The sequence below is a fragment of the Indicator indicator genome, chromosome 30 (genome assembly GCF_027791375.1).
Source record: "Indicator indicator isolate 239-I01 chromosome 30, UM_Iind_1.1, whole genome shotgun sequence".
In the NCBI taxonomy this organism is placed as follows: Eukaryota; Metazoa; Chordata; class Aves; order Piciformes; family Indicatoridae; genus Indicator; species Indicator indicator.
In genome coordinates, this window is record NC_072039.1 from 13,182,241 (window position 1) to 13,195,972 (window position 13,732).

At 57.6% G+C, this 13,732-nt stretch overlaps 1 protein-coding gene across 1 annotated transcript in view; it reads right to left on the bottom strand.

The window, feature by feature from the left end:
* The window catches only part of CAMKK1 (calcium/calmodulin dependent protein kinase kinase 1), a 56,851-nt gene extending 51,895 nt beyond the window's left edge, over nucleotides 1-4,956 (bottom strand). The window contains exon 1 of the mRNA XM_054394245.1: nucleotides 4,519-4,956. Coding sequence (XP_054250220.1) covers nucleotides 4,519-4,956 — 438 coding nt within the window. The remainder of the gene's footprint in view (nucleotides 1-4,518) is intronic.
* Between the last annotated feature and the right edge of the window lie 8,776 nt (nucleotides 4,957-13,732).

Here is a 13,732-nt window from a genome sequence, read left to right on the forward strand (position 1 = left end):
CAAAGGTCTGGAAGGAAAGGACAAAGTGCTTTATTTTCCATGCCTCTGGGATAAGCCATGGACATCAAGTGCAGGAAAATTCCCTTTGTCAGCTCATCCCCCTCCCTGCAGGCTGGGGCCAGCAGCAGTACTGAGGAGGGGGAACACCCTGGCCTGACTCATCCTCTTCACTGCTGCCAAAGCACATCCAGCTCCAGCCCACCAGGCAGTGGGGAGCTGCAGCAGCTCCTGCTGATCCCAAGGGGTGGCCAGCAGGGCTACAACAGCCAGGATGCCAGGGAGTGGGTGGATGCAGGGAGAGCAAGGGAAGGTGTGAGAGAGAAAGGATTCATCCAGAAGGGACTGGGGAAGTGAAAGCACAAAGCAATGAGCTGTGCTGGCAGCCCTGGGGAAGAGGCCTGCAAAGAGACGACTTCTCTTCTTCTTCCAGCCATTCTCCATGGAAGGCTTCCCTTGCTTGCCTCAGAAGGCTGGCCTGGGGTGGCAGAACGAATGAACCCAGCAATGCCTTTCTCAGTGCCAGTCCCCAGCACCTCTGCCCTGTCACCACAGGATCACAGAACTGGTTTGCTCCTGGGGACAAAGGAAGGGGACAGGAGCTGCTGCTGCCGCCCCAACTGTCTGAAGGTTATTGAGGAGATGAGTGGGGGTTGCTGTGTCATAAAACCAGAGAATCACAGAATCATTTGGGTTGGAAGAGACTTTTCAGATCATCAAGTCCAACCCTTACCCCAGCACTGCCAGGGCACCACCAAACCATGGCCCCCAGCACCACATCTACACAGCTTTAAAACCCCTCCAGTGATGGGGACTGCCCTGGGCTGCCTGTTTGAGAGGTGAAAGCCTGGTCACTTGAGTTGGGACAGACCCTGCTAACCATGGTGACAAGACCACACCAGTCTGTACAAACATGTCTACAGACAGCCTTGCTGTGCTGGGGACACCAGCACTGGAGGCAGTGCTGCAGGTGGGGTCTGAGCAGAGCAGAGCAGAGGGGCAGAATCCCCTCCCTGTGCTGCTGCTCTCCCTGCTCTGGATGCAGCCCAGCACACAGTTCTGCTCTCCACTTCTCATGTGAGTTCCCTGCAGTCTCTCAGCCAGTGCAGAATCACAGAATCACAGACTGCTAGGGGTTGGAAGGGACCTCCAGAGATTATTGAGCCCAAACCCCCTGCCAGATCAGGGTCACTCAGGGCAGGGCACACAGGAACACATCCAGGTGGGTATTGAAAGTCTCCAGAGGAGACTCCACAACCTGCCTGGGCAGCCTGCTCCAGGGCTCCAGCACCCTCACACCAAAGAAGCTTCTCCTCATGCTGAAGTGGAACCTCCTGGGTTCCAGTCTGTGTCCCTTTTGGTATTCCTTACAGGATCCATTTGCTGCCCCTCTAAGCTGGGATGATGAAGCAACACCTCTGAGCTCACACAGGTCCCACCTGGGCTCTTTTCCTCCTCCCATCCCAGTGACTCCCTGTGGCCATGGCCAATGGTTTCCAACCAGCACAGCTGTGTTCAGCATCTGTGCTGCCCAACTGTAGGGCTCCAAGGTGATCCCAGAGTGACCACCAAAGACTGCCTAAAGAATGGCTGCAGGAGCAGGGACATGAAGGATGCTGCACCTCCACTGCAGGATCTGGAGGGCTGGGCAGGGACTGTCCCCAAGGGCCTGTGGGGACAGGACAAGAGGCAGTGGTTTGAAACTGGAGCAGGGCAGAGGTAGGTTGGAGATCAGGAGGGAGCTCTGCACAGTGAGGCTGGGGAGACACTGGAACAGGCTGCCCAGGGATGTGGTTGAGGACCCATCCCTGGAGGTCTTGATGTGGCCCTGGGCAGCCTGATCCACCTGGAGGTGTCCCTGCTGACTGCAGGGGTTGGGGTTCCAGTCCCATGCACTCTGTGGCTCTGCATCTCAAAGAAGCATTTCCCACCCTGAGCAGTGTCTGCTGCTCTCCAGGGTGCAGATACTGTGGAAGAGGCTGGGGTGCTCTGAGTGCCTGCAGCTGGGATGTGCCAGTCACACTGCATCCCTGTGGAATGGATTTCATCCAAGCCTCACACTCCTGGCACAGGCAAGGCACTGCAGGATGGGAGAGCTGGCACCCAAGTCATGTCTGCCTCCAGGAGCTGGCTCCTCTCCCTCCCCTCTTCCTCATTAGAGCATATGGCTGCTGTAGGAGGAGCTGCAGGCTCTGCAGATGTGCCTTTGCAGGCTGGGGGCCACAGCCCATCACAGCTGCTGTGACCTGCAAACTGCCCCAAGGACGATGGCAGCTCTGCCCCTGCACAGCACCCATCCCCCAGATGTGCAAGGGGAACCCTCCCATGCTCAGCAGGCAAACACCAAGCCATGCAGATGCTGAGCTCCAGGTCCCTTGGATCCAAACTAGGCAAAGTCAGCTGCAGTGATTCAGGGCCTTTGTGGCACAGGGCAGGACCAAGGTGGGCTTTAGGCAGCGTATCTGGGAGCACCATGGTGCCAAGGGCAGCACCTGGCAGAGCCACGTTCAGCAACATGTTCTGCACCACCCAGGTGAGGAAGAGTCAGCCTGGGACTGCCCCTTAGCCTCTGGCTGGTGTGCCTGCCCCAGTCCAGTGCCCAGGCACAGCAGCAGAGGGGAGCTCTCAGCTGAGCACTGCTGTCCTGCCAGCTCTAGAGGAACAGGAGATTGACACCCCCTGCAGAGGACCCACCCCTCACCAGAACAAGGCTCACAGACACAGGATGAACCAGAGGCCTCTCCTGGGCTGGCCTCCTGTGGCACCAGGGCACAGGTGCAGCCCTCCCTGCAGGGCAAGGCCAGCAGGTCCATGCCACCACTGCTCCCCTGCCCAGCACGCTGCCTCCTCTCTGCTATGGCAGTGCTGAGACCATGGAGCTGTGGCCCCCTCAGACATCCCCCAGTCCTCCCTCTGCCCTGCCCACTGCTGGCACAGATGGGAATGGGAAACAAGCTCAGCCTGGGGATAAAGGCAAGGCCTGGACTCTTGGGTTTGCTGCAGAAATTGCAGGTAAAAAGAACAGGAACAGGCCTGGGGATAACTCAGGAGTAAGACCCAAAGCAGTTGCCAGCACTGCTCAGACTGTGGCCACTTCTGCAGCACTCCTGACACTGCACACTGAAACCCTTCCCCAGCCAGAGGAACTCTGCAAATCCCTTTGGCTTCAAGAAACACCAACTTCAGACCACCTGCACTGTGGCTGGCACCCAGAGAGAACCCTGCTGCAGGTCCCTTTTTCATGAGCACTGCTGAGACCATGGCAGGGGACAGGGAACAGCCTCTCTCTTGTGCTGCCATGGGGAGGGCAAGGAGCAGTCACAGCACGAGGAGTTGCAACCAGAAGCCACTTCAACCAAGACACTTGGGCACTACCAGTGTATGACAGCCTGGGATGGGCTGAGCCCAGGAGAGCAGCCACAAAACAGACAGCAGGGACAGCTGCCGGCACCCAGAGACTCTGAATCCCAGAATCCCAGCACAGTGGGGGTTGGAAGGGACCTCTGGAGCTCATCCAGTCCAACCCCCTGCTAGAGCAGGGCACCCACAGCAGTTTGCCCAGGAGCACAATGTCCAGGGGGGTTTGGAAGCTCTCCACAGAAGGAAACTCCACAACCTCTCTGGCCAGCCTGCTCCAGGCCTCCAGCATTATCACACCAAAGAATTTTCTCCTTTTGTTTATGTGGAACCTGATGGCCTCCAGTCTGTGCCCATTGCCTCTTGTCCTGTCCTTGGGCACCACTGAGCAGAGTCTGGCTCCAGCCTCTTGCCCCCCACAGCTCCTTTAGCTCTTGCTGAGCATTGCTCAGCTCCCCTCTGGGGCTGCTCTTCTGCAGGCTCTCAGCCCCAGGGCTCTCAGCCTTTGCTCCTCACAGAGCTGCTCCAGGCCCCTCAGCAGCTTTGCAGCCTCCCCTGCACTCTCTCCAGCAGTTCTCTGTCTCTCCTGAACTGGGGAGCCCAGACCTGGACCCAGGACTCCAGCTGTGGCCTCCCTAGGGCAGAGTAGAGGGGGAGGAGAACCTCTTGAGCTGGAGCAGAGGAAGGTCGTCACTGCTGTTACACTCTGAGGACAAAGGAGCAGGAACCACCAGTGGTATTCAAGCTCTAAAAAATAAAAGCATGCCTTCAGCAGTGGCAGGACAACAGCAGCCAGATCATCTCCAACAGTTTCAATCCACCAAATACCATCAGCAAAGCTGCTGTGACTGGTAAACGCCCAAGGGACACAAGTGCAAAGCCCCTTGGTCACAGCCCTTCCTCTGCCTGCTGCTGCTCCTCAACAAGGCTCCTGGGTCCTAGACAGGTCTGTGCGAGGCACATGAGGGCTGAGGGAGCCAAGGTCAGGAGCAGGGCTACAGCCAGCAGAGGTCTAGGGGTGGCTGCAGAGATGTTCAACCATCTCAAGCTAGCACAGTCCTGGATTTCAGGGATATTTTCTCTCAGCAAAGCCAGGGCTTTCAGAGCTGCTGCTGCAGGAGCCTGCCATCAGCGTGAGCAGAGCCCAGTGGGGCAGATGCCTACCTCGGCATCGGAGATGGCCACACGGTGGGACTCGATCGTCGGCCTCCTGGCGATGCGTGGGGACGGCCCCGTGGCGTAGGGGCCGCAGCCTGGGCTGCTGCTGGAAGCCACAAGACCTCCTGATGATCTCTCCTGAAGAGACAACTTCCTGCTCGACAGCACAGGTCTAGAGAGAGGTCTCCCGGGGCCGAGGCTGCAGGGAGCATCCCCTGCGGGCTGGGGCGACAGGAGGGCACTGCCGACTCCGTTGCTCTGCGCCTTCTGGGGGCTCTCACAGAAGACTGCATCGTTCTCAGCGCTGGCCTCAGCCTGCTGCTCTCCTCTGCCTGGCCCAGCAGCCACGTGGAGGGCTGCCACCCGCTCTGCCAGCTGGCTCTGTGTGTCCTTGCAGCAGGGCTCTGTGGCTGCAGCCGTGCCATCTGCTGCAGAGTCCCCCATGGCCACATCCAGCTCTCTGGTCTCAGGTGGGACAGCAGAGAGCTGTGGTGCAGGTGCTCATGGACAGCACGTGGCAGGAGGGAGCTGCTCCATGAGGTACCTACAGGAGACACAAACGGAGCTGAACTGAAGGTCAGCGTTCAGGCAACACAAACACAACCTAGAGACCCAGCCCTGGCTTCCTCCTGCACAGGAGAGGGAAGGAGCAGCACTGGCAGGCAGGCAGCAGGTCACAAACACTCCAACAGACAAAGAGCTGTGTGTGACAGGGACAGAGGTGAGGCTTTACTGATCAGCAACAAGTGACACAGCCGGAGAGAACATCCCCTTCCAACAACCCAGCAGGCAAGCCAGAGCTGGCAGAGCAGGAGGAGGCACAGCCAAGGCTGGAGTCAAACTTCCACCTCTGGAATTCCTGGTCATAGGGTACAGAGCTTCTGGTATGCATCCAAACTCAACATCACAACAGAGCCATAGCCATGGACCCTGCACACCTGCCCTGCACTCAGCACTGCTGGGTTTGGTTTTTGGCCCTCACTCCAGGAAGGACATTGAGGGCTGGAGCAGAGCCAGAGAAGGGCAACAAAGCTGGGGAAGGGTCTGGAGAACAGGGCTGGGGAGGAGCAGCTGAGGGAGCTGGGGGTGTTTAGTCTGGAGAAGAGGAGGCTGAGAGGAGACCTCATTGCTCTCTACAGCTCCCTGAGAGGAGGCTGGAGCCAGGTGGGGGTTGGACTCTTCTGCCAGGGAACAAGGGACAGGACAAGAGGAAAAGGTCTCGAGTTGCCTCAGGGGAGGTTTAGATTGGACATGAGGAACAATTTCTTCCCCAAAAGGGTTGTCAAGGCTTGCCCCAGGCTGCCCAGGGCCATCCCTGGAGGGATTTCAAAGCTGCAGAGATGTGGTGCTGAGGGCCATGGTTCAGTGGTGCCCTGGCAGTGCTGGGGTAAGGGCTGGACTCAATGATCTGAAAGGTCTCTTCCAACCAAAATGATTCTGTGTTTCTCTGATTCAGGGCTCCTCAGCAGCCTCTCTGTTGCCCTGTAGGGCCTCAGAGAGTGTCACAGCATGGCCTGGACACCAAGCCAAGGCTGCTGACTTCCATGCTCTGAGTGATTGACAGTGCAGGAGACAGCACAGGCAGAAGGCAAAAGGAAGCCTGGCTCCAGGGTCACCCTCAGCACCCTGCAGCTGCAGCCTGTGAGCAGACACACAGCAGCATGGCTGCAGAGCAGCCCTCACACCATCCTGAGCTGCACAGCAGCAACTTCTATGAGTGTCCAGCAGCTGGGAAGCAGCTTTTCCTCTGGAGAAGACCTGAGCACAGGAAAACACCACACAGAGCTAGAACTGAGCAATACAATCCTGCTCCCCTGGATGCTCATTTTGCACAGTCCAGAGCAGGAAGACATCCACAGCCCCTGGCTGTGTCCCCTCAGCCACCTGCAGCCCCTGGCTCTGCCCCCTCAGCCACCTGCAGCCCCTGGCTGTGTCCCCTCTGCCATCTGCAGCCCCTGGCTGTGTCCCCTCTGCCATCTGCAGCCCCTGGCTGTGTCCCCTCTGCCACCTGAGGCTCAGCCCTCTGCCTAGCTTCTGGGGACAGCAGGAGGGAATGGAATTTTCAGACACAGCATCCTGGACTGCATCCAGGGAACTTCAGTGCAGGCTGAACTCTGAAGCATTGCAGCCTCTGGGTGTCTGCATGGAGAGCAGGTTGTGCAGGCAGGTGACACCTGTGTCCCTTGTTCTCACACTGGCTGCAGTCAGTCTGTATGAGGCAGGGTGAGGGTGAGTGAGCTCAAAAGGTGCTGTGCAGCAGCAGCCTGAGAACACAGCACCCTCATTGAGGAGCTTGGAGCAAAGGCTGAGCCCAGCTCCAAGCTATCCAGGCCATCACCTTCTTGGGTCCCCCACCACAAGAAGGACCTGGAGCAGCTAGAGTGGGTCCAGAGGAGGCAATGAAGATGATCAGAGGCTGGAGAACCTCTGCTATGGGGACAGGATGAGAGAGCTGGGGCTGTTCAGTCTGGAGAAGAGAAGGCTCCAGGGAGACCTTGGAACAGCCTTCCAGTATCTGAAGGGGCTCCAGAAGAGCTGGGGAGGGACTTTGGACAAGGGCTGGGAGTGCCAGGATGAGGGACAATGGCTTTGAGCTGGGAGAGGGGAGATTGAGAGTGGAGATGAGGAAGAAATTGTTGAGAGTGAGGGCGGGGAGAGACTGGAACAGGTTGCCCAGGGAGCTGGTTGAGGCCCTGTCCCTGAAGGTATTCAAGGTCAGACCTGATGTCTCCCTGGGCAGCCTGCTCCAGTTGGAGGTGTCCCTGCTGCCTGCAGGGGGTTGGACAGGATGCCCTTGGAGGGTCTCTTCCAGTCCAAAGCATTCTGTGATTCTATGCCCAGTTAAAGACAGCCCAGCTGAACTCAGCTCTGAGTGCCCTGCACAAGTGCAGCAGCTGAGCTCAGGAGACCTTTTCTATCAACAAGGAAACTACAGAGAGATCACAGAACCCTAGAGTGGCTTGAGGGGGAAAGGACATTGAGATCACCCAGCTCCAAGCCCCTGCCATGGGCAGGGACACCTCCCCCCAGCTCAGGCTGCTCAGAGCCTCACCCAGCCTGGCCTTGAACACTTCCAGGGAGGGGACAGCAACAGCCTCCCTCGGAACTTCCAGTGTCTCCCTCATAGGAACTTCACTCCACAGTTAGGATCTTCACCCCATGCTGGTCACAGGGGACATGTGCTGGGCACTCAGTGTCACAGACAGGAGACATCCAACCCAGCTGTGGTGGTAAGGCCATGACATGTGGCCAGTGCAAATCCAGAGAGGCCTCAAGATGTCAGGACAGGTCCTTTCCCTCCCCTCCTTCCTGCCACAACAACAGGGCAATGGGAAAAGGACCAAAGGGGCCAGGCCCTTGCCTGTCTGTAAACAAGATGTTGAGCTGGGGTCAGAGCAGGAAAGCTGCCCCAGAGACGAGGTCCTGGCCTCTGCCTTTATGGTCATAGCCTGGCAGAAGGCTTCCCTTTGGGCAGCTCCATGTTAGCTTCAGTGCCCATTGGACCAAGTGACCTCTGGCATTTGTACATATACAAGTGGCTGGGCAGCCTGGGGGCTTGCTCAGATCTGCCTGGCTCACATCTGCCTTGCTCAAGCCCTGCTCACACCTGCTGAAGCCTCTCCTCACTTCAAGCCTTGTTGTCTCCACTGTCCTGCCTTGCTTCCAGTGCCTGGTCCAGAGCCCTGGGATAAAGCCTGAGCCTGGAACTGGATTACAAACTGACAGTTTCTGGAGCCTGTCAGCAGAGAGTGAGCCAGGGACCATCTCCAAATTCCCACTCTAATCCTCGTGAGTAAGCCCTGGCCTGCTCAGATCTTCCTAAGGGTTATTGGTTGGCCTTTGGTTTCTCAGTGGGTGAAGCTATTTGTGTCAGAGCTTTTCCAGTCTCTGAACTCTCTAAATTGTATCCGAATTGCCACAAGCATCCTGGAAGAATTCATGACCCAATAGAACCTGTAAATAATTGTCAGTTTTGTACAGAGTTTTGGGGTGGGGGTTTGGGAAAATAAAAATAACTATATTTTATAATTCCCACCTCGTTAGTTTAACCCAAACTAACACACCAGCTCTCCTGCAGCCTGCTGCTCACCTCCTTCTCCACCCAGGTATGACCTTCTCCCCTTCTCCTGCTTTTCCTGCAGGCTTGTTTGAGACCTCATCAGCAGTCACTGGCTCGAGGCAGGGATGCCCTGGTGAAGTCAGCCTGAAAAGCTTCTGCTTGGACCATATTTAGACCTTCCAATCCCAAACCACACTCTCCAATCCCACAGCAAATCTCCAATGCCACAACACAAATCCCTTTCAGACAGGGTGCAGGCCCTGGGGGTAGCTCCCAGCAGGGAGGGAAGGGTTGCAGAGGTTGCTCCAAGTGTTCCCACAAGCCCCCAGCCAAAGCAGCTGGAGCCTCCCCTCTGCCAGACCTCCTTGCTCCCCCCAGCACCCAGAGGCAGCTCCAGGCTGGTGGAGCAGCTGCAGCCCTGTGTTGGCTCAGGGGTGGCCTTGTCCTTCAGAGTGCACTCATGGGGAGCCCATGGAAGACTCAGGGGCTGTGCAGTGCTCCTGTGAGGTCTGCACTTGGGAAACTGCTGAGCTGACCCAGGAGTATCAGCTCAGGTCAGGTCAGGCCAGGCCAGGCCAGGCCACCCTGCTCCTCCTGAAGAGTCTTTGCCTGCACTGCAGAGCCTGAGCAGCAGCACACTGCCTGATACACACTGGGGAGGGCTCCTCAGGGCTGCTCTGGGAGAGGCTCAGTTCCTGGGAAGCAGAGAGCAGCCTCCAGCCCTGCCTCTGGGACAGCTCAGGGCTGCTCTGCACAAATCCTATGAGGAGCACCTGAAGGAGCTGGGGGTGTTTAGTGTGGAGAAGAGAAGGCTGAGAGGAGACCTCATTGCTCTCTACAGCTCCCTGAGAGGAGGCTGGAGCCAGGTGGGGGTTGGGCTCTGCTCCCTTGTATCAAGTGATAGAAAGTGAGGAAATGGCCTGAAATTGTGCCAGGGCAGGGTTAGGTTGGAGAGAAGGAAAAAATTCTCTGCTGCAAAAGTGGTCAGGGATGGAACAGGCTGCCCAGGGAGGTGGTGGAGTCCCCATGCCTGGAGGGGTCAAGAAACCTGTGGCCCTGGCACCTGGGGACAGGGTTTGGAGGTCATGGTGTGGTTGGGTTGAGATTGGACTGGATGATCTCAGAGGCCTTTTCCAGCTGATCCAATCCTATAATTTTATGATTCTTTAAGCAGCTATTTAGAATTCAAAGCCCTCCTACTCTGGCTTCAGCTCAGCAAAAGATTGAAAGGCCATGGCTTGCCCCCTACACCTCATGAGCAGACAGTGTGGGGTATGCTTAAGAGACCCTAAAGATCATCCAGTCCAAGCCTTACCCCAGCACTGCCAGAGCACCACAAACCCATGGCCCTCTGCACCACATCTCCACAGCTTTGGGGACTCCACCACTGCCCTGGGCAGCCTGGGCCAGGCCTTGACAACCCTTTTGGGGATCATGTCCAAGCTAAACCTGCCCTGGGACAACTGGAGACCATTTCCTCTCCTCCTATCCCTTGTTAGCTGGGAGAAGAGCCCAGTCCCAGCTGTCTCCACCCTCACACCAGTCACACAGAGCAGGCTCCCTGCACACAAAGTCCCCAGAGCAGGCAGCTCTTCCCTCCTGCAGGCAGAGCCCATGGTGGATTTGCTGTTTGTTGAGCTGGGACAGAGTCTTGCTGTGCTGGGACACCCCAGCAGGACAGGGACAACCCAGCAGGACAGGGACACCAGCACTGCCTCCTGAGCAGCTCCTGGACAGCTTGGGGCACAGTGCTGCCCAGCACGATCCCCCCAGCACAAAGCACCCGCCCTGGGTGCCAGGATGCTGCTGCAGCCCTGGGCTAATGCTGCAGACAAGCTTAGATGAGCAAAATTAATTCACTTACAGATAACTCCTTCACTATTTCCCCCTAGAGCTGTTCTGCTGCTGCCACTTCAACACTGCCTTTCACCAGACCTGTATCAAATGGCTGCAGACATTCCTCAGGCAGGAGCTGAGCAGTGTGGCACAAAACCTCATCTGGAAGGAAAAGATCTGGGAGATCTCCCTGTGTGGTAGGAGGCAGCAGGAGCTGAGCCAATGCAATCCACTGTGCTGCTCCAGAAAGCACTGCAAGGTCCTATGAGAAGCAGCTGAGGGAGCTGGGGGTGCTCAGCCTGGAGAAGAGGAGGCTGAGAGGAGACCTCATTGTTCTCTACAGCTCCCTGAGAGGAGGCTGGAGCCAGGTGGGGTTTGGGCTCTTCTCTCAAGGAACAAGTGACAGAACTGGAGGAAACTGCCTCGAGTTGCCCCAGGGGAGGTTCAGATTGGAGATGAGGAACAATTTCTTCCCCAAAAGGGTTGTCAAGGCCTGGCCCAGGCTGCCCAGGGCAGTGGTGGAGTCCCCATCCCTGGAGGGGTTTCAAAGCCCTGGAGCTGTGGTGCTGAGGGTTCAGTGGTGCCCTGGCAGGGCTGGGGCAAGGGCTGGACCGGATGAGCTTAAAGATCTCTTCCAACCAAACTGATGCTGTGGTTCAAGTGCCTGTGGGTGGTGTCCTCCCCATGGGAATGGGGAATGGCAGGACCATCACCCACACCCTGTTTGGAGGTCACCTCCCTTGAGTGTCTCCTGAGCACACCAGCCCCACAGGCACTCCCTCAGGGGGAGCTCCCAGCAGCCACAGAAGGCTTTAGCCAGGGTCACATGGTACAGCAGCTGTGTGCCAGGGGTTGTCATCTTCATCACCAGCAGCCTTCAGCTTGGGTCAGAATCCCCCCAGGAGCTCAGCCCTGCCTTGGGGCAGAGCTGGGCTGCACATCCAGCCCTGTCTTGTCTCACTCTGTGCTTCTCTTGTGCTTCCTGCAGAGGATGCCCCACAGCAGCACAGTCAGAGTGAAGAATCAGCTCTGAGTGCTGTCAGCTAGGGCCAGAAATTCCCTTCAGGAGAGAAGCAGCAAGGGCAGGGCTGCCAAGAGCAGGGAGCTCTTCAGAACCACCTTTGGAATGTGAGGTCAGCAAGTTCCCTCCAGAGCCCAGGCTCTGCCCCACACCAAGCAGTACAGCCCAGGACTGCTTCCGACCTGGAGTCTCTCCTACACTCCCTGCTCCACAGCTGCAGACTGTGGAATCCCAGAGTCAAGCACAGTGTGGGTTGGAAGGGAGCTCTGGAGCTCATCCAGTCCAACCCCTGCTCAAGCACAGCACCCACAGCAGCTTGCCCAGGGTCAGTGTCCAGGTGGCTTTGGAAGCTCTCCACACAAGGACACTCCACAGCCTCTCTGGGCAGCCTGCTCCAGGCCTCCAGCACCCTCACAACAAACAACTTTCTCCTCCTGGTCAGATGGAGCCTCCTGGGTTCAAGTCTGTGCCCCTTGTGCTGTCCCTGGGCACCACTGAGCAGAGTCTGGCCCCAGCCTCTTGCCCCCCACAGCTCCTTTAGCTCTTGCTGAGCATTGTTCAGCTCCCCTCTGGGGCTGCTCTTCTGCAGGCTCTCAGCCCCAGGGCTCTCAGCCTTTGCTCCTCACAGAGCTGCTCCAGGCCCCTCAGCAGCTTTGCAGCCTCCCCTGCACTCTCTCCAGCACTTCTCTGTCTCTCTTCAACTGGGGACCCCAGACCCGGACCCAGGACTCCAGATGTGGCCCGCCTAGGGCAGAGTAGAGGGGGAGGAGAACCTCTCTTGACCTGATGGCCACATTTCTTCATGCACCCCAAGGCCTCCTCAAGCACTCAGCATTAGTCCAGTCCCCTGACACGTGGGACACATTTCTGCATCCCCACCCTGATGCCAGCAGCTTTTCAGACATGGAGGGGAAGGCCCAAACCCCATCCAGCTCCCTCTGGCACATTCAGTCTGGAGAAGCTGCAGAGGAACTTGTGTTTCTCAGCCATGCTCTGGAGCAACATCTGGGCTGCCACCAGGACAGGCTGGTTTGCCACACTTGGCTTGTCAGAGCTAAGGAGCAGCCAAGGAACAGCCACTTGAGAGTCTCATTGCTGGGGTGGGAGAGCAGCCAGAGGGTTCCATTTCTGCTCAGAGCACAGTGGCCTTCATTCCAGCTCTGCTCACCTCCTGCAGCCTGGGCAGGGCACCCAGCGGTGAGGTTGTCTCCTGCTTGGCTGCACTCCCACTGTGAGCAATCAGACCCTGGAGAAGCACAGAGCTTCTGGACATCCCTGCAAACCACCTTCACTGCCCCAGCAGCAAAGGACATGGAGGAGCTGCAGCTCTGCAGCCACAAAGCAAGAAACCTCCACAACCCCTGCAGGAACAGAGGAGCAGCAGAGCAGCCCTGTGGGCTGAGCTCTTGCAGGAGGGTAAGCACAGCTTGACACTGCACTGAGTGGGAAGGGAACCCTCAAAGGGCATCCTGTCCAACCCCCTGCAGGCAGCAGGGACACCTCCAACTGGAGCAGGCTGCCCAGGGCCACAACAAGGCTGATCTTGAATGTCTGCAGGGATGGAGCCTCCACAGCCTCCCTGGGCAACCTGTTCCAGTGTCTCCCCACCCTCACTCAAGAATTTGTTCTTCATCTCCACTCTCAATCTCCCCTCTCCCAGCTCAAAGCCATTGTCCCTCATCCTGGCACTCCCAGCCCTTGTCCAAAGTCCCTCCCCAGCTCTCCTGGAGCCCCTTCAGGTACTGGAAGGTTGCTCTGAGGTCTCCCTGGAGCCTTTTCTTCTCCAGGCTGAACAGCCCCAGCTCTCTCAGGCTGTCCCCATAGCAGAGGTTCTCCAGCCTCTGATCATCTTTGTGGCTCCCACTGCTGGTTCAGATTCCCAGCTAGAACCAGGAGACTTGAAGAGCCCAAAGGAGAAGTGAGAATACTCTGTGTCTGCCATGCACTCCATGCCTGCCTTCTCCTGCAGTCTTGTTTCAGAGCACAGCCCTGTCCTGATGAGAAGTCACTGAAGCCTGCTGGAACCCTCCCAGGCCTTTACCCTCTCCTCTGCAGAGCTCCTGGCACTGATCCTGGCTCTTGTGCCACAGCTGAAAATGAGATGTGGTGAGGAGCTCTGCTGACTGCTGCGGAGCTCCCAGCACAACCTCAGCAGCAGCCCCTGGCTGCCAAGGAACAGCTCAAGCACTGCCTCAGAGATGGGACCAGCAGGGTCAGGCTCCTGCCAGGTTTCTGGAATGATGGCAAACATCTCCAGACCATGGACTGGAAAAGGAAGCACTTCCACCTTCTCCTCCTTAGTC